Source organism: Osmerus eperlanus, chromosome 22 (assembly GCF_963692335.1).
Source record: "Osmerus eperlanus chromosome 22, fOsmEpe2.1, whole genome shotgun sequence".
Taxonomy (NCBI): Eukaryota; Metazoa; Chordata; class Actinopteri; order Osmeriformes; family Osmeridae; genus Osmerus; species Osmerus eperlanus.
This window is the reverse complement of record NC_085039.1, coordinates 2,715,842-2,740,851: the sequence shown is the minus strand read 5'-3', so window position 1 is coordinate 2,740,851 and position 25,010 is coordinate 2,715,842. Positions and strand designations below refer to the sequence as shown.

Below are 25,010 nucleotides of genomic sequence, written 5' to 3'. Positions count from 1 at the left end.
TTTTTTCTGCACCACATATCTGGAACAAGGTCCCTGAAAGCTGCAGATCTGCTGAGACCCTCAGCTCCTTTAAATCCAGATTGAAGACTTTACTAATCGCTGTTGCCTTTAATTGAACCAGATTAAAGAATATCAATTTCTGCATCTCCTGCATTTTATTTTTTAAACTGCACTGCAACTTTTATTTTATTTCTTGCTTTTTGAATGTTTTTAATGTGTTATTGAATGTTCTTAATTGTTTTTAAATCGTGTTTTCTTTTGCATTATGTTTTGATGCTTTTAATGGTTTTATGTGAAGCACTTTGAATTGCCTTGTTGTTGAAATGTGCTATACAAATAAACTTGTCTTGCCTATATAGGGATGGGCGAATGATGCCTTGTGAAGCTTTGGACCATCTTAATCAATTGATTAAATCCTTATTTTTAAACTGTTGTTTAGTCTGTTCCTCTCGGTCACACACACTGTTCCCTCCTTCCAAAAAAACAAACCTTTCTCAAGTTCTAGACTTTTTATACTAGATGGCTTAGTCAGACTACGCTCATGCTACAATCATCCCTGTAGTTGTGACAGGCAGCATTCTTTGGGTCAACTGTAGGAAGAATATGGATGACTGGGCTTATGTAGTGTGATTCTCTTTGGCTTAGTTGCCAACAATGGTGTGAGCTGAACTGTTAAAGGTTTCAGATTAAATTTACTTTTTAAAAGGAATGTAGAGAGGTAACTGACAGATGACCATTGACAACCTCATAACACCCAAATATAACATGAGTCAGACACATTTTAAAGGATACCTTAAAAGCTGAGTCATGAATTCCCATACTCATATTAACCCCTGCCTATGGCCTCACATACAACACATGTTAACCCTCGTGCTGCCTTCGGGTCACATGACCCAAAGGTTCATAACGAACCATCATTGTGTTTACCCAATTTTACCCAATACAAAAACAAATAAAAATACTTTTCTTTTAACCTTCGCAATGTGGGGGGTCTGAGACAGCCCGACGGTTAAAAGAAAATGCTTCACTTTGTTTTTGTATGCGGTAAAGTTGTCGCAATACGACGGTGGGTCACAATGACTGATGGGTCAGAACGACCCGAGGAGAACACAAGGGTTAAACCAAGAAAAGAAATAGCAGTTTCATCATGCAGTAGGAATCGCCAAAGGGATTGTGGGGCATTTCCACATACTTTCATAAGAGCATTACAACTCACTTGCAAGAATCCTCCTGATAACTGGGATAACTGGACCATCTAGAGGCTTTACTTAGAAATGCAGTTCATTGCGCAAATGAGACAAGTTTAAAGATTCTCAAATAGGAAGTTTGATAAAGATCTCTTTGGTATGATGTTAATAGATGAAAATAACAACAGTCAAGAGTCAAATAAAATGCAATGAATGTTTAATTAAGGATTAATAATGTATGTGTATTACAGAGTAGTGGGAAACTGATCAGCATCTCCATTCTTCACTGCAGATGCAGCAGCTTTCATGGAGGTGATGTTCTCTGCATGTAAGATTCCACCATAGGTCTTCTCACCCACAGTGCAATCCTTCAAAAAGAAAAAGAAAATGTTCTATGTGCTCAGAACACCAGGAAACCATTGGTAACCAACATGGTATGCACACTGTATGTTTATTATGAATGTAACCATGTTTACGTAATAACAACCGTGAAGATCAACTTAAAGGTTTTACTTTCTTTCCTCTTCCTCTCCTGAAAGCTCTCCTGACAGCTCTCCCGAAAGCCCTCATGAGGCCACAGAAACATCCTCCTCCCTTCTTCTTTGCTTTCTGCCTGGGAGCAGCTATGGAGCCAACATGGCTCTTGGAAGAAACCGCCGTTTCTGGTTGAAGCTCTCTGCTCAGGTGAAGCAGGCTCAGGTCTCTGGCTGCGACAGGCTTGAGGTCTTCACTGGGTGAGAAGAGGAAGAGAAGAGAAGGCCTACCATTAACATCAGAACATTTCAAATATTAATACTAATATCAAATATCAGGTTAACTAAGCTCATAAGTACAAAATACTTTGATACAATGATACTAAAAGAGTAAATGACTGTGACTTACATGATCTGCTTGTCTGTCTCTTTCATGTCCAGCAGCAACTGGAAGTCAGTGGTAGGCTGATGCCTATCGGAAGTGTTCATCACAGCCTTGATTTGCTCACCATACAGCTGCAAGAAGGTCTCCCTTCCCACGACTCCCTGGAGACCATCAACAGGCTTCGTCAGGCTGGTCTCAGCTGCAGAAGATTTGAAGTCCTGGCTAGCCTGGTGCAGGGTGGTGATCCTCACAGGTGTCTGGAGGTTAAGCTGGGACATAACCTTGGCCACATTCATCCGGGAGGCACGAAAGGCAGCCATTGCCTGATTGATCTTAGAGTGCAGAGCCTGTGGAGACCCCAGCAGGTGGATCACCTCATCATTTTCCATCTCCAGGAACATACCGGTGAGCTTTTCAGCTAGGTGTGGTTGAAACTTGTGGATGATGCTGATGAGAGACACTCCCAGCTTAGGATTCTGGTAGTGCAGAGGAGTGGAGGCCAGTGTGGAGGCTGTCAGAGGCTCCTTGCCCCACACATAAGCAGAAGGCTAATGGAGGACAGAGGGACACACAATTTAAAATACACCTTTACATACGATACACACAATCCTAGTGCTGCCACTATGTGAAACTGTAATACAACTGTAATACATGTCAAAAGTCATTTTACAAAAGCCAGTACTGTAATTACCTGCTGCATTCCAATCAGGGCCTGAACTTGGACTTGAGCCCTGGTCTGGGCCTGAATCTCCATCAGGGTCTGGGCCTTTGTCTGGTTGTGAGCCAGGGTCATGAGCTGGGCCAGAGCAGTCATGCTCAGTTGTCGGTTAGGGTTAGAAACTCCAGGCACAACACACACACCAGGAGAGCTTATCCATGTGTAGACAGCAGGCTGGAAAGAGACAGGGCACATATTATGTTAAATACATACAGTTAGATAGATACAGTAGACACCCAAGGTTTTTGGTGCCACCTTGTGTATCACACATTTAAGATATAAATGTGTGTATGGTTTACACCTGCTGCATAGACACCAAGGCCAGGGTGAAGTCATGGGTCAGGACCTGGGTCCCGGTCTGGATCTGGGCCTGAAGCTGGGTCTGGACATTAGCCTGAGCCAGGGTCTGGACCTGGGTATTAGTCAGGAGATGGACCAGAGGCTGGGTCAGGACCTGCTCGACTTCGTCTTTTTACTATGTGACTGCAGCCTCTACTCACCTGCTGCTTAGAAGGGCATGTCATGCGAGCCTGGTTCTGCTGGAACCAACGCTGGAACCAACGCTTGATCTGCTTGTCTGTCTCTTTCATGTCCAGCAGCAACTGGATGTCAGTGGTAGGCTGATGCCTATCGGAAGTGTTCATCACAGCCTTGATTTTCTCACCATACAGCTGCAAGAAGGTCTCCCTTCCCACGACTCCGTGGAGACCATCAACAAGCTTCGTCAGGCTGGTCTCAGCTGCAGAAGATTTGAAGTCCTGGTTAGCCTGGTGCAGGGTGGTGATCCTCAAAGGTGTCTGGAGGTTAAGCTGGGACATAACCTTGGCCACATTCATCCGGGAGGCACGAAAGGCAGCCATTGCCTGATTGATCTTAGAGTGCAGAGCCTGTGGAGATCCCAGCAGGTGGATCACCTCATCATTTTCCATCTCCAGGAACATACCGGTGAGCTTTTCAGCTAGGTGTGGTTGAAACTTGTGGATGATGCTGATGAGAGACACTCCCAGCTTAGGATTCTGGTAGTGCAGAGGAGTGGAGGCCAGTGTGGAGGCTGTCAGAGGCTCCTTGCCCCACACATAAGCAGAAGGCTAATGGAGGACAGAGGGACACACAATTTAAAATACACCTTTACATACGATACACACAATCCTAGTGCTGCCACTATGTGAAACTGTAATACAACTGTAATACATGTCAAAAGTCATTTTACAAAAGCCAGTACTGTAATTACCTGCTGCATTCCAATCAGGGCCTGAACTTGGACTTGAGCCCTGGTCTGGGTCTGGGCCTGAATCTCCATCAGGGTCTGGGCCTTTGTCTGGTTGTGAGCCAGGGTCATGAGCTGGGCCAGAGCAGTCATGCTCAGTTGTCGGTTAGGGTTAGAAACTCCAGGCACAACACACACACCAGGAGAGCTTATCCATGTGTAGACAGCAGGCTGGAAAGAGACAGGGCACATATTATGTTAAATACACACAGTTAGATAGATACAGTAGACACCCAAGGTTTTTGGTGCCACCTTGTGTATCACACATTTAAGATATACATGTGTGTATGGTTTACACCTGCTGCATAGACACCAAGGCCAGGGTGAAGGCATGGGTCAGGACCTGGGTCCCGGTCTGGATCTGGGCCTGAAGCTGGGTCTGGACATTAGCCTGAGCCAGGGTCTGGACCTGGGTATTAGTCAGGAGATGGACCAGAGGCTGGGTCAGGACCTGCTCGACTTCGTCTTTTTACTATGTGACTGCAGCCTCTACTCACCTGCTGCTTAGAAGGGCATGTCATGCGAGCCTGGTTCTGCTGGAACCAACGCTGGAACCAACGCTTGATCTGCTTGTCTGTCTCTTTCATGTCCAGCAGCAACTGGATGTCAGTGGTAGGCTGATGCCTATCGGAAGTGTTCATCACAGCCTTGATTTTCTCACCATACAGCTGCAAGAAGGTCTCCCTTCCCACGACTCCGTGGAGACCATCAACAAGCTTCGTCAGGCTGGTCTCAGCTGCAGAAGATTTGAAATCCTGGTTAGCCTGGTGCAGGGTGGTGATCCTCAAAGGTGTCTGGAGGTTAAGCTGGGACATAACCTTGGCCACATTCATCCGGGAGGCACGAAAGGCAGCCATTGCCTGATTGATCTTAGAGTGCAGAGCCTGTGGAGATCCCAGCAGGTGGATCACCTCATCATTTTCCATCTCCAGGAACATACCGGTGAGCTTTTCAGCTAGGTGTGGTTGAAACTTTTGGATGATGCTGATGAGAGACACTCCCAGCTTAGGATTCTGGTAGTGCAGAGGAGTGGAGGCCAGTGTGGAGGCTGTCAGAGGCTCCTTGCCCCACACATAAGCAGAAGGCTAATGGAGGACAGAGGGACACACAATTTAAAATACACCTTTACATACGATACACACAATCCTAGTGCTGCCACTATGTGAAACTGTAATACAACTGTAATACATGTCAAAAGTCATTTTACAAAAGCCAGTACTGTAATTACCTGCTGCATTCCAATCAGGGCCTGAACTTGGACTTGAGCCCTGGTCTGGGCCTGGGCCTGAATCTCCATCAGGGTCTGGGCCTTTGTCTGGTTGTGAGCCAGGGTCATGAGCTGGGCCAGAGCAGTCATGCTCAGTTGTCGGTTAGGGTTAGAAACTCCAGGCACAACACACACACCAGGAGAGCTTATCCATGTGTAGACAGCAGGCTGGAAAGAGACAGGGCACATATTATGTTAAATACACACAGTTAGATAGATACAGTAGACACCCAAGGTTTTTGGTGCCACCTTGTGTATCACACATTTAAGATATACATGTGTGTATGGTTTACACCTGCTGCATAGACACCAAGGCCAGGGTGAAGGCATGGGTCAGGACCTGGGTCCCGGTCTGGATCTGGGCCTGAAGCTGGGTCTGGACTTGGGCCTGAGGATGGGTCCAGACATGGACCTTAGGCTGGGTCTCGACCTGGGCATTTTCCTGGGTCAGGGTCTGGACCTTGACCTGGGCTTTGGTCTTGGAGTGGATCTGGGCACTCATGTGCTGCTGATGGTTGGCAAAATGTGGACTTCATTATTGAATATTGTCAAAACATGGAAATAGCACTGGAAACAGCACTAGAAATGACTGTCTTTTTACTATGTGACTGCAGCCTCTACTCACCAGCTGCTTAGAAGGGCATGTCATGCGAGCCTGGTTCTGCTGGAACCAACGCTTGAGCTTGGACTGACGCTCTAACCTCTTCTGGGCGCGGCCAACATAGATCAGCTTGCCGCTAATTTGCATTCCTTTCATGTCATCCACAGCTTTTTGCGCATCCTCGTGCCTCTCAAAGTTCACAAAGCCGAACCCTCGGGACTTGCCATTCTCATCCTTCATGACACAGACGCTCGTGATCTTTCCATACTTGCTGAACACCTCTGTCAGCTTCTGCTCATCCACATCCTGTCCAAAGTTCTTGATGTAGATATTGGTGAACTTTGCGCATGAACCAAATCGCTCAGCTTGGCGCTCCTTGCGAGATTTGAAGCGGCCCACAAATGCTTTTCTGTCATTAAACAGCATACCGTCCAATCTTTCTATAGATTTCTCGGCAGCCTCCGCGGTCTCAAATTGAACAAAACCATAGCCCTTTGAGCCATTGTTACCACATGCAATCTTGCTCGACAAGATTTTGCCGAAGCCAGAGAAGGTGTCGTATAGATTTTCGTTATCTATTGACGTGTCCAGGTTCTTAATAAAGACTTTACCCACACCGCTCTTTGTCATGGTCGGGTCGCGCTGGTGGGCCCAAGTTACACGAATCGGAGAGCCATCAGTCAGTTTAAAATTCAAGAAATCTAAGGCGTGCTCGGCATCCACTGACCTCTTGAAGTTGACATAGGCATAACCCAGAGAGCGCTTGTTGACCCTGTCTCTGCAGACGCGGATAGAGTGGATGGTCCCGGCGGGACTGAAGTGGTTGTAGAGCATTGCCTCGGTAACATGTTGGTGTATGTCTCCAACATACAAGGAAGCTTTTGGACGACTAGAAGGACGCTGATTCATTTTTTCTTACTATCTAATTGGAAATTATATCAGGCAACTAGATGACGTTATGTCTAACAAGGTTTTTTAATGCAAAACTGTGGATTCTAAATGCCAAAAGTTCTGTTACGTCATAGATGATTTAGACGATGTTCCACTATAATGCCAGTGTAGTAAAGAAAAAAAAATATATAATATATATATATAATATAAATATATATATATATATTATATATATAAATTGTGGTTACTGCAGGTGAATACGGGGAAATTACGTTGCACTTTGTTAGGTGAGCGGTTTACAGACAGACTTCAGCTGGACTTACAGACCGGATCTCTCACTGTGAGAAACATCTCACTCCACGACGCTGGAGTTTATCAGTTACAAACCAGAGGAGACAAAGTAGCTCATCAAACCTTTACTCTATCCGTTTATGGTAAGTGTAGTGAATGACGGGGGTAGTTAGGGGAGCGGTCAAGCGCTGCGCTGACAATTAGACAAGTGGCTGCACCTGTTGAAGGGAGTGTCGAGAGGGATATAAAAGGGAGAAGATCGGTAGGGTGTTGCGTTGGTCTGGGAGCCGTTGTGGTGGATATCGCGGAAATAGAAATACACAGTACGCAATCGGGGGGTGGCGGCGTTCGCAGACCATTTAGGGCTGCCGGCGTGAAGACAGGGCGAGGTTCCTGGCGGTTTAGGGTGATAGGGCTATAGGCGTACCCTTGTCCGCTCCCAGCCTGTGGAGTAGGCTCTCCTGCTGTCTTTGGAGCGGCCTCACAAAGCGCAGACCCCAGGGGAGGGTCTCGAACCCCCGGAGAGTTGAGTATATAGGCCTAGTGTTTTTAAACTCTATCCCTTGTTTGTTTTGTATGTAACCGCTTAGGACCAGTTTTAGGGAGGTCGCATTTTAGTCATAGGGCGGCGAGCTAGTGTACCGCGGGAGGCAACGGCGCTCCCGTACAGTAGAGACACGCGTGACGTTGCGGTGAAGTGTGATAGCACTGTTGATTGCTGAAGGTCTGCATGTGTTCTAGTAAGCAAGAGTTCACGTTGTTGTGTCTCACAGAGAGGTTGTGATGGAGAGGGAACCTCCACGGAACATGACAGTTCTGCCAAGTCTGTCATCTGATGACCAGTAATGCTGTAGGCAAGGAGACACCCTGCTAGCTCTTAAATGCTGAAGAGTTGAGTTGCTGAATTAAGGTTTTTCTAAATGCTTTTCTAAAAAAACAAAAGGAAAAAAACTACTAGAATTTTGAACTGGTTCAATGTTATCTCCTCTCATTACATGCATTTTGTATGCCACTTTGGTATGGTCAACAATTTACATACACTTCCTTTTTGGTCATCATTTGGTTTCCTGTAAATTGCTTTTCTAATGAGATAAATACAACATAATGAGTCAACATTTGAATGGTTTTCTCGAGAACAGAACAGAAATGATATACAAACAGACAAATAGATCCTTCATGATTTCTACTGTGCTCGACAACAACAAAAACGAATGCAGCACACAGCTTTGATATCTGTCACTGTTAAATTGGAAGGGGACCAGGAGTCGGATCCAAGTGGAGAACAGAACTTTAATAAGCAGATTCCAAAGGTACAAAGGGATAATCCAACGATGTGGTCAAAACGGGTGTGTCAGTACAGGAACAACAGGTATTGAGGGGCAAATCCACAGGAGCATGGCCAGGGCCATGGGAAGATCCAAGACACTGGGTCAGGGTGCATCGTAACAAGGTCTGTCAGGGTGCCAGTGACAGGTTATACACACGTAGCAAGACTAGAAAAGACTTTGCAAAGTGACTGTGCTGAAAGGCTTCCAGCATTGGCTTCCTGTCCAACAAAGAATTGACTTTACAATCCTGCTGCTGGTTTATAAAGCACTGAATGGTTTAGGGCCTAAATACATTTGTGATCTGCTGCTACCTTATGAACCATCCCGACCCCTCAGGTCATCTGGGACTGGTCTACTTTGTGTTCCAAGAGTCAGAACTAAACATGGAGAAGCAGCGTTCAGTTTTTTCTGCACCACATATCTGGAACAAGGTCCCTGAAAGCTGCAGATCTGCTGAGACCCTCAGCTCCTTTAAATCCAGATTGAAGACTTTACTAATCGCTGTTGCCTTTAATTGAACCAGATTAAAGAATATCAATTTCTGCATCTCCTGCATTTTATTTTTTAAACTGCACTGCAACTTTTATTTTATTTCTTGCTTTTTGAATGTTTTTAATGTGTTATTGAATGTTCTTAATTGTTTTTAAATCGTGTTTTCTTTTGCATTATGTTTTGATGCTTTTAATGGTTTTATGTGAAGCACTTTGAATTGCCTTGTTGTTGAAATGTGCTATACAAATAAACTTGTCTTGCCTATATAGGGATGGGCGAATGATGCCTTGTGAAGCTTTGGACCATCTTAATCAATTGATTAAATCCTTATTTTTAAACTGTTGTTTAGTCTGTTCCTCTCGGTCACACACACTGTTCCCTCCTTCCAAAAAAACAAACCTTTCTCAAGTTCTAGACTTTTTATACTAGATGGCTTAGTCAGACTACGCTCATGCTACAATCATCCCTGTAGTTGTGACAGGCAGCATTCTTTGGGTCAACTGTAGGAAGAATATGGATGACTGGGCTTATGTAGTGTGATTCTCTTTGGCTTAGTTGCCAACAATGGTGTGAGCTGAACTGTTAAAGGTTTCAGATTAAATTTACTTTTTAAAAGGAATGTAGAGAGGTAACTGACAGATGACCATTGACAACCTCATAACACCCAAATATAACATGAGTCAGACACATTTTAAAGGATACCTTAAAAGCTGAGTCATGAATTCCCATACTCATATTAACCCCTGCCTATGGCCTCACATACAACACATGTTAACCCTCGTGCTGCCTTCGGGTCACATGACCCAAAGGTTCATAACGAACCATCATTGTGTTTACCCAATTTTACCCAATACAAAAACAAATAAAAATACTTTTCTTTTAACCTTCGCAATGTGGGGGGTCTGAGACAGCCCGACGGTTAAAAGAAAATGCTTCACTTTGTTTTTGTATGCGGTAAAGTTGTCGCAATACGACGGTGGGTCACAATGACTGATGGGTCAGAACGACCCGAGGAGAACACAAGGGTTAAACCAAGAAAAGAAATAGCAGTTTCATCATGCAGTAGGAATCGCCAAAGGGATTGTGGGGCATTTCCACATACTTTCATAAGAGCATTACAACTCACTTGCAAGAATCCTCCTGATAACTGGGATAACTGGACCATCTAGAGGCTTTACTTAGAAATGCAGTTCATTGCGCAAATGAGACAAGTTTAAAGATTCTCAAATAGGAAGTTTGATAAAGATCTCTTTGGTATGATGTTAATAGATGAAAATAACAACAGTCAAGAGTCAAATAAAATGCAATGAATGTTTAATTAAGGATTAATAATGTATGTGTATTACAGAGTAGTGGGAAACTGATCAGCATCTCCATTCTTCACTGCAGATGCAGCAGCTTTCATGGAGGTGATGTTCTCTGCATGTAAGATTCCACCATAGGTCTTCTCACCCACAGTGCAATCCTTCAAAAAGAAAAAGAAAATGTTCTATGTGCTCAGAACACCAGGAAACCATTGGTAACCAACATGGTATGCACACTGTATGTTTATTATGAATGTAACCATGTTTACGTAATAACAACCGTGAAGATCAACTTAAAGGTTTTACTTTCTTTCCTCTTCCTCTCCTGAAAGCTCTCCTGACAGCTCTCCCGAAAGCCCTCATGAGGCCACAGAAACATCCTCCTCCCTTCTTCTTTGCTTTCTGCCTGGGAGCAGCTATGGAGCCAACATGGCTCTTGGAAGAAACCGCCGTTTCTGGTTGAAGCTCTCTGCTCAGGTGAAGCAGGCTCAGGTCTCTGGCTGCGACAGGCTTGAGGTCTTCACTGGGTGAGAAGAGGAAGAGAAGAGAAGGCCTACCATTAACATCAGAACATATCAAATATTAATACTAATATCAAATATCAGGTTAACTAAGCTCATAAGTACAAAATACTTTGATACAATGATACTAAAAGAGTAAATGACTGTGACTTACATGATCTGCTTGTCTGTCTCTTTCATGTCCAGCAGCAACTGGAAGTCAGTGGTAGGCTGATGCCTATCGGAAGTGTTCATCACAGCCTTGATTTGCTCACCATACAGCTGCAAGAAGGTCTCCCTTCCCACGACTCCCTGGAGACCATCAACAGGCTTCGTCAGGCTGGTCTCAGCTGCAGAAGATTTGAAGTCCTGGCTAGCCTGGTGCAGGGTGGTGATCCTCACAGGTGTCTGGAGGTTAAGCTGGGACATAACCTTGGCCACATTCATCCGGGAGGCACGAAAGGCAGCCATTGCCTGATTGATCTTAGAGTGCAGAGCCTGTGGAGACCCCAGCAGGTGGATCACCTCATCATTTTCCATCTCCAGGAACATACCGGTGAGCTTTTCAGCTAGGTGTGGTTGAAACTTGTGGATGATGCTGATGAGAGACACTCCCAGCTTAGGATTCTGGTAGTGCAGAGGAGTGGAGGCCAGTGTGGAGGCTGTCAGAGGCTCCTTGCCCCACACATAAGCAGAAGGCTAATGGAGGACAGAGGGACACACAATTTAAAATACACCTTTACATACGATACACACAATCCTAGTGCTGCCACTATGTGAAACTGTAATACAACTGTAATACATGTCAAAAGTCATTTTACAAAAGCCAGTACTGTAATTACCTGCTGCATTCCAATCAGGGCCTGAACTTGGACTTGAGCCCTGGTCTGGGCCTGGGCCTGAATCTCCATCAGGGTCTGGGCCTTTGTCTGGTTGTGAGCCAGGGTCATGAGCTGGGCCAGAGCAGTCATGCTCAGTTGTCGGTTAGGGTTAGAAACTCCAGGCACAACACACACACCAGGAGAGCTTATCCATGTGTAGACAGCAGGCTGGAAAGAGACAGGGCACATATTATGTTAAATACATACAGTTAGATAGATACAGTAGACACCCAAGGTTTTTGGTGCCACCTTGTGTATCACACATTTAAGATATAAATGTGTGTATGGTTTACACCTGCTGCATAGACACCAAAGCCAGGGTGAAGGCATGGGTCAGGACCTGGGTCCCGGTCTGGATCTGGGCCTGAAGCTGGGTCTGGACATTAGCCTGAGTCAGGGTCTGGACCTGGGTATTAGTCAGGAGATGGACCAGAGGCTGGGTCAGGACCTGCTCGACTTCGTCTTTTTACTATGTGACTGCAGCCTCTACTCACCTGCTGCTTAGAAGGGCATGTCATGCGAGCCTGGTTCTGCTGGAACCAACGCTGGAACCAACGCTTGATCTGCTTGTCTGTCTCTTTCATGTCCAGCAGCAACTGGATGTCAGTGGTAGGCTGATGCCTATCGGAAGTGTTCATCACAGCCTTGATTTTCTCACCATACAGCTGCAAGAAGGTCTCCCTTCCCACGACTCCGTGGAGACCATCAACAAGCTTCGTCAGGCTGGTCTCAGCTGCAGAAGATTTGAAGTCCTGGTTAGCCTGGTGCAGGGTGGTGATCCTCAAAGGTGTCTGGAGGTTAAGCTGGGACATAACCTTGGCCACATTCATCCGGGAGGCACGAAAGGCAGCCATTGCCTGATTGATCTTAGAGTGCAGAGCCTGTGGAGACCCCAGCAGGTGGATCACCTCATCATTTTCCATCTCCAGGAACATACCGGTGAGCTTTTCAGCTAGGTGTGGTTGAAACTTGTGGATGATGCTGATGAGAGACACTCCCAGCTTAGGATTCTGGTAGTGCAGAGGAGTGGAGGCCAGTGTGGAGGCTGTCAGAGGCTCCTTGCCCCACACATAAGCAGAAGGCTAATGGAGGACAGAGGGACACACAATTTAAAATACACCTTTACATACGATACACACAATCCTAGTGCTGCCACTATGTGAAACTGTAATACAACTGTAATACATGTCAAAAGTCATTTTACAAAAGCCAGTACTGTAATTACCTGCTGCATTCCAATCAGGGCCTGAACTTGGACTTGAGCCCTGGTCTGGGTCTGGGCCTGAATCTCCATCAGGGTCTGGGCCTTTGTCTGGTTGTGAGCCAGGGTCATGAGCTGGGCCAGAGCAGTCATGCTCAGTTGTCGGTTAGGGTTAGAAACTCCAGGCACAACACACACACCAGGAGAGCTTATCCATGTGTAGACAGCAGGCTGGAAAGAGACAGGGCACATATTATGTTAAATACACACAGTTAGATAGATACAGTAGACACCCAAGGTTTTTGGTGCCACCTTGTGTATCACACATTTAAGATATACATGTGTGTATGGTTTACACCTGCTGCATAGACACCAAGGCCAGGGTGAAGGCATGGGTCAGGACCTGGGTCCCGGTCTGGATCTGGGCCTGAAGCTGGGTCTGGACATTAGCCTGAGCCAGGGTCTGGACCTGGGTATTAGTCAGGAGATGGACCAGAGGCTGGGTCAGGACCTGCTCGACTTCGTCTTTTTACTATGTGACTGCAGCCTCTACTCACCTGCTGCTTAGAAGGGCATGTCATGCGAGCCTGGTTCTGCTGGAACCAACGCTGGAACCAACGCTTGATCTGCTTGTCTGTCTCTTTCATGTCCAGCAGCAACTGGATGTCAGTGGTAGGCTGATGCCTATCGGAAGTGTTCATCACAGCCTTGATTTTCTCACCATACAGCTGCAAGAAGGTCTCCCTTCCCACGACTCCGTGGAGACCATCAACAAGCTTCGTCAGGCTGGTCTCAGCTGCAGAAGATTTGAAGTCCTGGTTAGCCTGGTGCAGGGTGGTGATCCTCAAAGGTGTCTGGAGGTTAAGCTGGGACATAACCTTGGCCACATTCATCCGGGAGGCACGAAAGGCAGCCATTGCCTGATTGATCTTAGAGTGCAGAGCCTGTGGAGATCCCAGCAGGTGGATCACCTCATCATTTTCCATCTCCAGGAACATACCGGTGAGCTTTTCAGCTAGGTGTGGTTGAAACTTTTGGATGATGCTGATGAGAGACACTCCCAGCTTAGGATTCTGGTAGTGCAGAGGAGTGGAGGCCAGTGTGGAGGCTGTCAGAGGCTCCTTGCCCCACACATAAGCAGAAGGCTAATGGAGGACAGAGGGACACACAATTTAAAATACACCTTTACATACGATACACACAATCCTAGTGCTGCCACTATGTGAAACTGTAATACAACTGTAATACATGTCAAAAGTCATTTTACAAAAGCCAGTACTGTAATTACCTGCTGCATTCCAATCAGGGCCTGAACTTGGACTTGAGCCCTGGTCTGGGTCTGGGCCTGAATCTCCATCAGGGTCTGGGCCTTTGTCTGGTTGTGAGCCAGGGTCATGAGCTGGGCCAGAGCAGTCATGCTAAGTTGTCGGTTAGGGTTAGAAACTCCAGGCACAACACACACACCAGGAGAGCTTATCCATGTGTAGACAGCAGGCTGGAAAGAGACAGGGCACATATTATGTTAAATACACACAGTTAGATAGATACAGTAGACACCCAAGGTTTTTGGTGCCACCTTGTGTATCACACATTTAAGATATACATGTGTGTATGGTTTACACCTGCTGCATAGACACCAAGGCCAGGGTGAAGGCATGGGTCAGGACCTGGGTCCCGGTCTGGATCTGGGCCTGAAGCTGGGTCTGGACTTGGGCCTGAGGATGGGTCCAGACATGGACCTTAGGCTGGGTCTCGACCTGGGCATTTTCCTGGGTCAGGGTCTGGACCTTGACCTGGGCTTTGGTCTTGGAGTGGATCTGGGCACTCATGTGCTGCTGATGGTTGGCAAAATGTGGACTTCATTATTGAATATTGTCAAAACATGGAAATAGCACTGGAAACAGCACTAGAAATGACTGTCTTTTTACTATGTGACTGCAGCCTCTACTCACCAGCTGCTTAGAAGGGCATGTCATGCGAGCCTGGTTCTGCTGGAACCAACGCTTGAGCTTGGACTGACGCTCTAACCTCTTCTGGGCGCGGCCAACATAGATCAGCTTGCCGCTAATTTGCATTCCTTTCATGTCATCCACAGCTTTTTGCGCATCCTCGTGCCTCTCAAAGTTCACAAAGCCGAACCCTCGGGACTTGCCATTCTCATCCTTCATGACACAGACGCTCGTGATCTTTCCATACTTGCTGAACACCTCTGTCAGCTTCTGCTCATCCACATCCTGTCCAAAGTTCTTGATGTAGATATTGGTGAACTTTGCGCATGAACCAAATCGCTCAGCTTGGCGCTCCTTGCGAGATTTGAAGCGGCCCACAAATGCTTTTCTGTCATTAAACAGCATACCGTCCAATCTTTCTATAGATTTCTCGGCAGCCTCCGCGGTCTCAAATTGAACAAAACCATAGCCCTTTGAGCCATTGTTACCACATGCAATCTTGCTCGACAAGATTTTGCCGAAGCCAGAGAAGGTGTCGTATAGATTTTCGTTATCTATTGACGTGTCCAGGTTCTTAATAAAGACTTTACCCACACCGCTCTTTGTCATGGTCGGGTCGCGCTGGTGGGCCCAAGTTACACGAATCGGAGAGCCATCAGTCAGTTTAAAATTCAAGAAATCTAAGGCGTGCTCGGCATCCACTGACCTCTTGAAGTTGACATAGGCATAACCCAGAGAGCGCTTGTTGACCCTGTCTCTGCAGACGCGGATAGAGTGGATGGTCCCGGCGGGACTGAAGTGGTTGTAGAGCATTGCCTCGGTAACATGTTGGTGTATGTCTCCAACATACAAGGAAGCTTTTGGACGACTAGAAGGACGCTGATTCATTTTTTCTTACTATCTAATTGGAAATTATATCAGGCAACTAGATGACGTTATGTCTAACAAGGTTTTTTAATGCAAAACTGTGGATTCTAAATGCCAAAAGTTCTGTTACGTCATAGATGATTTAGACGATGTTCCACTATAATGCCAGTGTAGTAAAGAAAAAAAAAAATATAATATATATATATAATATAAATATATATATATATTATATATATAAATTGTGGTTACTGCAGGTGAATACGGGGAAATTACGTTGCACTTTGTTAGGTGAGCGGTTTACAGACAGACTTCAGCTGGACTTACAGACCGGATCTCTCACTGTGAGAAACATCTCACTCCACGACGCTGGAGTTTATCAGTTACAAACCAGAGGAGACAAAGTAGCTCATCAAACCTTTACTCTATCCGTTTATGGTAAGTGTAGTGAATGACGGGGGTAGTTAGGGGAGCGGTCAAGCGCTGCGCTGACAATTAGACAAGTGGCTGCACCTGTTGAAGGGAGTGTCGAGAGGGATATAAAAGGGAGAAGATCGGTAGGGTGTTGCGTTGGTCTGGGAGCCGTTGTGGTGGATATCGCGGAAATAGAAATACACAGTACGCAATCGGGGGGTGGCGGCGTTCGCAGACCATTTAGGGCTGCCGGCGTGAAGACAGGGCGAGGTTCCTGGCGGTTTAGGGTGATAGGGCTATAGGCGTACCCTTGTCCGCTCCCAGCCTGTGGAGTAGGCTCTCCTGCTGTCTTTGGAGCGGCCTCACAAAGCGCAGACCCCAGGGGAGGGTCTCGAACCCCCGGAGAGTTGAGTATATAGGCCTAGTGTTTTTAAACTCTATCCCTTGTTTGTTTTGTATGTAACCGCTTAGGACCAGTTTTAGGGAGGTCGCATTTTAGTCATAGGGCGGCGAGCTAGTGTACCGCGGGAGGCAACGGCGCTCCCGTACAGTAGAGACACGCGTGACGTTGCGGTGAAGTGTGATAGCACTGTTGATTGCTGAAGGTCTGCATGTGTTCTAGTAAGCAAGAGTTCACGTTGTTGTGTCTCACAGAGAGGTTGTGATGGAGAGGGAACCTCCACGGAACATGACAGTTCTGCCAAGTCTGTCATCTGATGACCAGTAATGCTGTAGGCAAGGAGACACCCTGCTAGCTCTTAAATGCTGAAGAGTTGAGTTGCTGAATTAAGGTTTTTCTAAATGCTTTTCTAAAAAAACAAAAGGAAAAAAACTACTAGAATTTTGAACTGGTTCAATGTTATCTCCTCTCATTACATGCATTTTGTATGCCACTTTGGTATGGTCAACAATTTACATACACTTCCTTTTTGGTCATCATTTGGTTTCCTGTAAATTGCTTTTCTAATGAGATAAATACAACATAATGAGTCAACATTTGAATGGTTTTCTCGAGAACAGAACAGAAATGATATACAAACAGACAAATAGATCCTTCATGATTTCTACTGTGCTCGACAACAACAAAAACGAATGCAGCACACAGCTTTGATATCTGTCACTGTTAAATTGGAAGGGGACCAGGAGTCGGATCCAAGTGGAGAACAGAACTTTAATAAGCAGATTCCAAAGGTACAAAGGGATAATCCAATGATGTGGTCAAAACGGGTGTGTCAGTACAGGAACAACAGGTATTGAGGGGCAAATCCACAGGAGCATGGCCAGGGCCATGGGAAGATCCAAGACACTGGGTCAGGGTGCATCGTAACAAGGTCTGTCAGGGTGCCAGTGACAGGTTATACACACGTAGCAAGACTAGAAAAGACTTTGCAAAGTGACTGTGCTGAAAGGCTTCCAGCATTGGCTTCCTGTCCAACAAAGAATTGACTTTACAATCCTGCTGCTGGTTTATAAAGCACTGAATGGTTTAGGGCCTAAATACATTTGTGATCTGCTGCTACCTTATGAACCATCCCGACCCCTCAGGTCATCTGGGACTGGTCTACTTTGTGTTCCAAGAGTCAGAACTAAACATGGAGAAGCAGCGTTCAGTTTTTTCTGCACCACATATCTGGAACAAGGTCCCTGAAAGCTGCAGATCTGCTGAGACCCTCAGCTCCTTTAAATCCAGATTGAAGACTTTACTAATCGCTGTTGCCTTTAATTGAACCAGATTAAAGAATATCAATTTCTGCATCTCCTGCATTTTATTTTTTAAACTGCACTGCAACTTTTATTTTATTTCTTGCTTTTTGAATGTTTTTAATGTGTTATTGAATGTTCTTAATTGTTTTTAAATCGTGTTTTCTTTTGCATTATGTTTTGATGCTTTTAATGGTTTTATGTGAAGCACTTTGAATTGCCTTGTTGTTGAAATGTGCTATACAAATAAACTTGTCTTGCCTATATAGGGATGGGCGAATGATGCCTTGTGAAGCTTTGGACCATCTTAATCAATTGATTAAATCCTTATTTTTAAACTGTTGTTTAGTCTGTTCCTCTCGGTCACACACACTGTTCCCTCCTTCCAAAAAAACAAACCTTTCTCAAGTTCTAGACTTTTTATACTAGATGGCTTAGTCAGACTACGCTCATGCTACAATCATCCCTGTAGTTGTGACAGGCAGCATTCTTTGGGTCAACTGTAGGAAGAATATGGATGACTGGGCTTATGTAGTGTGATTCTCTTTGGCTTAGTTGCCAACAATGGTGTGAGCTGAACTGTTAAAGGTTTCAGATTAAATTTACTTTTTAAAAGGAATGTAGAGAGGTAACTGACAGATGACCATTGACAACCTCATAACACCCAAATATAACATGAGTCAGACACATTTTAAAGGATACCTTAAAAGCTGAGTCATGAATTCCCATACTCATATTAACCCCTGCCTATGGCCTCACATACAACACATGTTAACCCTCGTGCTGCCTTCGGGTCACATGACCCAAAGGTTCATAACGAACCATCATTGTGTTTACCCAATTTTACCCAATACAAAAACAAATAAAAATACTTTTCTTTTAACCTTCGCAATGTGGGGGGTCTGAGACAGCCCGACGGTTAAAAGAAAATGCTTCACTTTGTTTTTGTATGCGGTAAAGTTGTCGCAATACGACGGTGGGTCACAATGACTGATGGGTCAGAACGACCCGAGGAGAACACAAGGGTTAAACCAAGAAAAGAAATAGCAGTTTCATCATGCAGTAGGAATCGCCAAAGGGATTGTGGGGCATTTCCACATACTTTCATAAGAGCATTACAACTCACTTGCAAGAATCCTCCTGATAACTGGGATAACTGGACCATCTAGAGGCTTTACTTAGAAATGCAGTTCATTGCGCAAATGAGACAAGTTTAAAGATTCTCAAATAGGAAGTTTGATAAAGATCTCTTTGGTATGATGTTAATAGATGAAAATAACAACAGTCAAGAGTCAAATAAAATGCAATGAATGTTTAATTAAGGATTAATAATGTATGTGTATTACAGAGTAGTGGGAAACTGATCAGCATCTCCATTCTTCACTGCAGATGCAGCAGCTTTCATGGAGGTGATGTTCTCTGCATGTAAGATTCCACCATAGGTCTTCTCACCCACAGTGCAATCCTTCAAAAAGAAAAAGAAAATGTTCTATGTGCTCAGAACACCAGGAAACCATTGGTAACCAACATGGTATGCACACTGTATGTTTATTATGAATGTAACCATGTTTACGTAATAACAACCGTGAAGATCAACTTAAAGGTTTTACTTTCTTTCCTCTTCCTCTCCTGAAAGCTCTCCTGACAGCTCTCCCGAAAGCCCTCATGAGGCCACAGAAACATCCTCCTCCCTTCTTCTTTGCTTTCTGCCTGGGAGCAGCTATGGAGCCAACATGGCTCTTGGAAGAAACCGCCGTTTCTGGTTGAAGCTCTCTGCTCAGGTGAAGCAGGCTCAGGTCTCTGGCTGCGACAGGCTTGAGGTCTTCACTGGGTGAGAAGAGGAAGAGAAGAGAAGGCCTACCATTAACATCAGAACATTTCAAATATTAATACTAATATCAAATATCAGGTTAACTAAGCTCATAAGTACAAAATACTTTGATACAATGATACTAAAAGAGTAAATGACTGTGACTTACATGATCTGCTTGTCTGTCTCTTTCATGTCCAGCAGCAACTGGAAGTCAGTGGTAGGCTGATGCCTATCGGAAGTGTTCATCACAGCCTTGATTTGCTCACCATACAGCTGCAAGAAGGTCTCCCTTCCCACGACTCCCTGGAGACCATCAACAGGCTTCGTCAGGCTGGTCTCAGCTGCAGAAGATTTGAAGTCCTGGCTAGCCTGGTGCAGGGTGGTGATCCTCACAGGTGTCTGGAGGTTAAGCTGGGACATAACCTTGGCCACATTCATCCGGGAGGCACGAAAGGCAGCCATTGCCTGATTGATCTTAGAGTGCAGAGCCTGTGGAGATCCCAGCAGGTGGATCACCTCATCATTTTCCATCTCCAGGAACATACCGGTGAGCTTTTCAGCTAGGTGTGGTTGAAACTTTTGGATGATGCTGATGAGAGACACTCCCAGCTTAGGATTCTGGTAGTGCAGAGGAGTGGAGGCCAGTGTGGAGGCTGTCAGAGGCTCCTTGCCCCACACATAAGCAGAAGGCTAATGGAGGACAGAGGGACACACAATTTAAAATACACCTTTACATACGATACACACAATCCTAGTGCTGCCACTATGTGAAACTGTAATACAACTGTAATACATGTCAAAAGTCATTTTACAAAAGCCAGTACTGTAATTACCTGCTGCATTCCAATCAGGGCCTGAACTTGGACTTGAGCCCTGGTCTGGGCCTGGGCCTGAATCTCCATCAGGGTCTGGGCCTTTGTCTGGTTGTGAGCCAGGGTCATGAGCTGGGCCAGAGCAGTCATGCTCAGTTGTCGGTTAGGGTTAGAAACTCCAGGCACAACACACACACCAGGAGAGCTTATCCATGTGTAGACAGCAGGCTGGAAAGAGACAGGGCACATATTATGTTAAATACATACAGTTAGATAGATACAGTAGACACCCAAGGTTTTTGGTGCCACCTTGTGTATCACACATTTAAGATATAAATGTGTGTATGGTTTACACCTGCTGCATAGACACCAAAGCCAGGGTGAAGTCATGGGTCAGGACCTGGGTCCCGGTCTGGATCTGGGCCTGAAGCTGGGTCTGGACATTAGCCTGAGCCAGGGTCTGGACCTGGGTATTAGTCAGGAGATGGACCAGAGGCTGGGTCAGGACCTGCTCGACTTCGTCTTTTTACTATGTGACTGCAGCCTCTACTCACCTGCTGCTTAGAAGGGCATGTCATGCGAGCCTGGTTCTGCTGGAACCAACGCTGGAACCAACGCTTGATCTGCTTGTCTGTCTCTTTCATGTCCAGCAGCAACTGGATGTCAGTGGTAGGCTGATGCCTATCGGAAGTGTTCATCACAGCCTTGATTTTCTCACCATACAGCTGCAAGAAGGTCTCCCTTCCCACGACTCCGTGGAGACCATCAACAAGCTTCGTCAGGCTGGTCTCAGCTGCAGAAGATTTGAAGTCCTGGTTAGCCTGGTGCAGGGTGGTGATCCTCAAAGGTGTCTGGAGGTTAAGCTGGGACATAACCTTGGCCACATTCATCCGGGAGGCACGAAAGGCAGCCATTGCCTGATTGATCTTAGAGTGCAGAGCCTGTGGAGACCCCAGCAGGTGGATCACCTCATCATTTTCCATCTCCAGGAACATACCGGTGAGCTTTTCAGCTAGGTGTGGTTGAAACTTGTGGATGATGCTGATGAGAGACACTCCCAGCTTAGGATTCTGGTAGTGCAGAGGAGTGGAGGCCAGTGTGGAGGCTGTCAGAGGCTCCTTGCCCCACACATAAGCAGAAGGCTAATGGAGGACAGAGGGACACACAATTTAAAATACACCTTTACATACGATACACACAATCCTAGTGCTGCCACTATGTGAAACTGTAATACAACTGTAATACATGTCAAAAGTCATTTTACAAAAGCCAGTACTGTAATTACCTGCTGCATTCCAATCAGGGCCTGAACTTGGACTTGAGCCCTGGTCTGGGTCTGGGCCTGAATCTCCATCAGGGTCTGGGCCTTTGTCTGGTTGTGAGCCAGGGTCATGAGCTGGGCCAGAGCAGTCATGCTCAGTTGTCGGTTAGGGTTAGAAACTCCAGGCACAACACACACACCAGGAGAGCTTATCCATGTGTAGACAGCAGGCTGGAAAGAGACAGGGCACATATTATGTTAAATACACACAGTTAGATAGATACAGTAGACACCCAAGGTTTTTGGTGCCACCTTGTGTATCACACATTTAAGATATACATGTGTGTATGGTTTACACCTGCTGCATAGACACCAAGGCCAGGGTGAAGGCATGGGTCAGGACCTGGGTCCCGGTCTGGATCTGGGCCTGAAGCTGGGTCTGGACTTGGGCCTGAGGATGGGTCCAGACATGGACCTTAGGCTGGGTCTCGACCTGGGCATTTTCCTGGGTCAGGGTCTGGACCTTGACCTGGGCTTTGGTCTTGGAGTGGATCTGGGCACTCATGTGCTGCTGATGGTTGGCAAAATGTGGACTTCATTATTGAATATTGTCAAAACATGGAAATAGCACTGGAAACAGCACTAGAAATGACTGTCTTTTTACTATGTGACTGCAGCCTCTACTCACCAGCTGCTTAGAAGGGCATGTCATGCGAGCCTGGTTCTGCTGGAACCAACGCTTGAGCTTGGACTGACGCTCTAACCTCTTCTGGGCGCGGCCAACATAGATCAGCTTGCCGCTAATTTGCATTCCTTTCATGTCATCCACAGCTTTTTGCGCATCCTCGTGCCTCTCAAAGTTCACAAAGCCGAACCCTCGGGACTTGCCATTCTCATCCTTCATGACACAGACGCTCGTGATCTTTCCATACTTGCTGAACACCTCTGTCAGCTTCTGCTCATCCACATCCTGTCCAAAGTTCTTGATGTAGATATTGGTGAACTTTGCGCATGAACCAAATCGCTCAGCTTGGCGCTCCTTGCGAGATTTGAAGCGGCCCACAAATGCTTTTCTGTCATTAAACAGCATACCGTCCAATCTTTCTATAGATTTCTCGGCAGCCTCCGCGGTCTCAAATTGAACAAAACCATAGCCCTTTGAGCCATTGTTACCACATGCAATCTTGCTCGACAAGATTTTGCCGAAGCCAGAGAAGGTGTCGTATAGATTTTCGTTATCTATTGACGTGTCCAGGTTCTTAATAAAGACTTTACCCACACCGCTCTTTGTCATGGTCGGGTCGCGCTGGTGGGCCCAAGTTACACGAATCGGAGAGCCATCAGTCAGTTTAAAATTCAAGAAATCTAAGGCGTGCTCGGCATCCACTGACCTCTTGAAGTTGACATAGGCATAACCCAGAGAGCGCTTGTTGACCCTGTCTCTGCAGACGCGGATAGAGTGGATGGTCCCGGCGGGACTGAAGTGGTTGTAGAGCATTGCCTCGGTAACATGTTGGTGTATGTCTCCAACATACAAGGAAGCTTTTGGACGACTAGAAGGACGCTGATTCATTTTTTCTTACTATCTAATTGGAAATTATATCAGGCAACTAGATGACGTTATGTCTAACAAGGTTTTTTAATGCAAAACTGTGGATTCTAAATGCCAAAAGTTCTGTTACGTCATAGATGATTTAGACGATGTTCCACTATAATGCCAGTGTAGTAAAGAAAAAAAAAAATATAATATATATATATAATATAAATATATATATATATATTATATATATAAATTGTGGTTACTGCAGGTGAATACGGGGAAATTACGTTGCACTTTGTTAGGTGAGCGGTTTACAGACAGACTTCAGCTGGACTTACAGACCGGATCTCTCACTGTGAGAAACATCTCACTCCACGACGCTGGAGTTTATCAGTTACAAACCAGAGGAGACAAAGTAGCTCATCAAACCTTTACTCTATCCGTTTATGGTAAGTGTAGTGAATGACGGGGGTAGTTAGGGGAGCGGTCAAGCGCTGCGCTGACAATTAGACAAGTGGCTGCACCTGTTGAAGGGAGTGTCGAGAGGGATATAAAAGGGAGAAGATCGGTAGGGTGTTGCGTTGGTCTGGGAGCCGTTGTGGTGGATATCGCGGAAATAGAAATACACAGTACGCAATCGGGGGGTGGCGGCGTTCGCAGACCATTTAGGGCTGCCGGCGTGAAGACAGGGCGAGGTTCCTGGCGGTTTAGGGTGATAGGGCTATAGGCGTACCCTTGTCCGCTCCCAGCCTGTGGAGTAGGCTCTCCTGCTGTCTTTGGAGCGGCCTCACAAAGCGCAGACCCCAGGGGAGGGTCTCGAACCCCCGGAGAGTTGAGTATATAGGCCTAGTGTTTTTAAACTCTATCCCTTGTTTGTTTTGTATGTAACCGCTTAGGACCAGTTTTAGGGAGGTCGCATTTTAGTCATAGGGCGGCGAGCTAGTGTACCGCGGGAGGCAACGGCGCTCCCGTACAGTAGAGACACGCGTGACGTTGCGGTGAAGTGTGATAGCACTGTTGATTGCTGAAGGTCTGCATGTGTTCTAGTAAGCAAGAGTTCACGTTGTTGTGTCTCACAGAGAGGTTGTGATGGAGAGGGAACCTCCACGGAACATGACAGTTCTGCCAAGTCTGTCATCTGATGACCAGTAATGCTGTAGGCAAGGAGACACCCTGCTAGCTCTTAAATGCTGAAGAGTTGAGTTGCTGAATTAAGGTTTTTCTAAATGCTTTTCTAAAAAAACAAAAGGAAAAAAACTACTAGAATTTTGAACTGGTTCAATGTTATCTCCTCTCATTACATGCATTTTGTATGCCACTTTGGTATGGTCAACAATTTACATACACTTCCTTTTTGGTCATCATTTGGTTTCCTGTAAATTGCTTTTCTAATGAGATAAATACAACATAATGAGTCAACATTTGAATGGTTTTCTCGAGAACAGAACAGAAATGATATACAAACAGACAAATAGATCCTTCATGATTTCTACTGTGCTCGACAACAACAAAAACGAATGCAGCACACAGCTTTGATATCTGTCACTGTTAAATTGGAAGGGGACCAGGAGTCGGATCCAAGTGGAGAACAGAACTTTAATAAGCAGATTCCAAAGGTACAAAGGGATAATCCAACGATGTGGTCAAAACGGGTGTGTCAGTACAGGAACAACAGGTATTGAGGGGCAAATCCACAGGAGCATGGCCAGGGCCATGGGAAGATCCAAGACACTGGGTCAGGGTGCATCGTAACAAGGTCTGTCAGGGTGCCAGTGACAGGTTATACACACGTAGCAAGACTAGAAAAGACTTTGCAAAGTGACTGTGCTGAAAGGCTTCCAGCATTGGCTTCCTGTCCAACAAAGAATTG

General features: G+C 45.8%; 2 protein-coding genes across 2 annotated transcripts; both read right to left on the bottom strand.

Annotated features, from left to right (window-relative positions):
- Window positions 1-1,432: 1,432 nt before the first annotated feature.
- Window positions 1,433-6,807, bottom strand: LOC134009143 (polyadenylate-binding protein 1-like). Its single transcript, XM_062448867.1, has 5 exons — window positions 5,923-6,807; window positions 5,680-5,805; window positions 4,697-4,794; window positions 1,737-1,917; window positions 1,433-1,555 (listed from the first exon to the last, which is right to left on the bottom strand). Exons 1-5 carry the CDS (start codon window positions 6,805-6,807, stop codon window positions 1,433-1,435), a joined length of 1,413 nt encoding a protein of 470 aa, XP_062304851.1.
- Window positions 6,808-13,262: 6,455 nt separating this feature from the next.
- LOC134009142 (polyadenylate-binding protein 1-like) lies at window positions 13,263-23,173 on the bottom strand. The gene is made up of 4 exons (XM_062448866.1): window positions 22,289-23,173; window positions 14,739-15,053; window positions 14,496-14,621; window positions 13,263-13,379 (listed from the first exon to the last, which is right to left on the bottom strand). The coding sequence occupies exons 1-4, from the start codon at window positions 23,171-23,173 to the stop codon at window positions 13,263-13,265; spliced, it is 1,443 nt and encodes a 480-aa protein (XP_062304850.1).
- Between the last annotated feature and the right edge of the window lie 1,837 nt (window positions 23,174-25,010).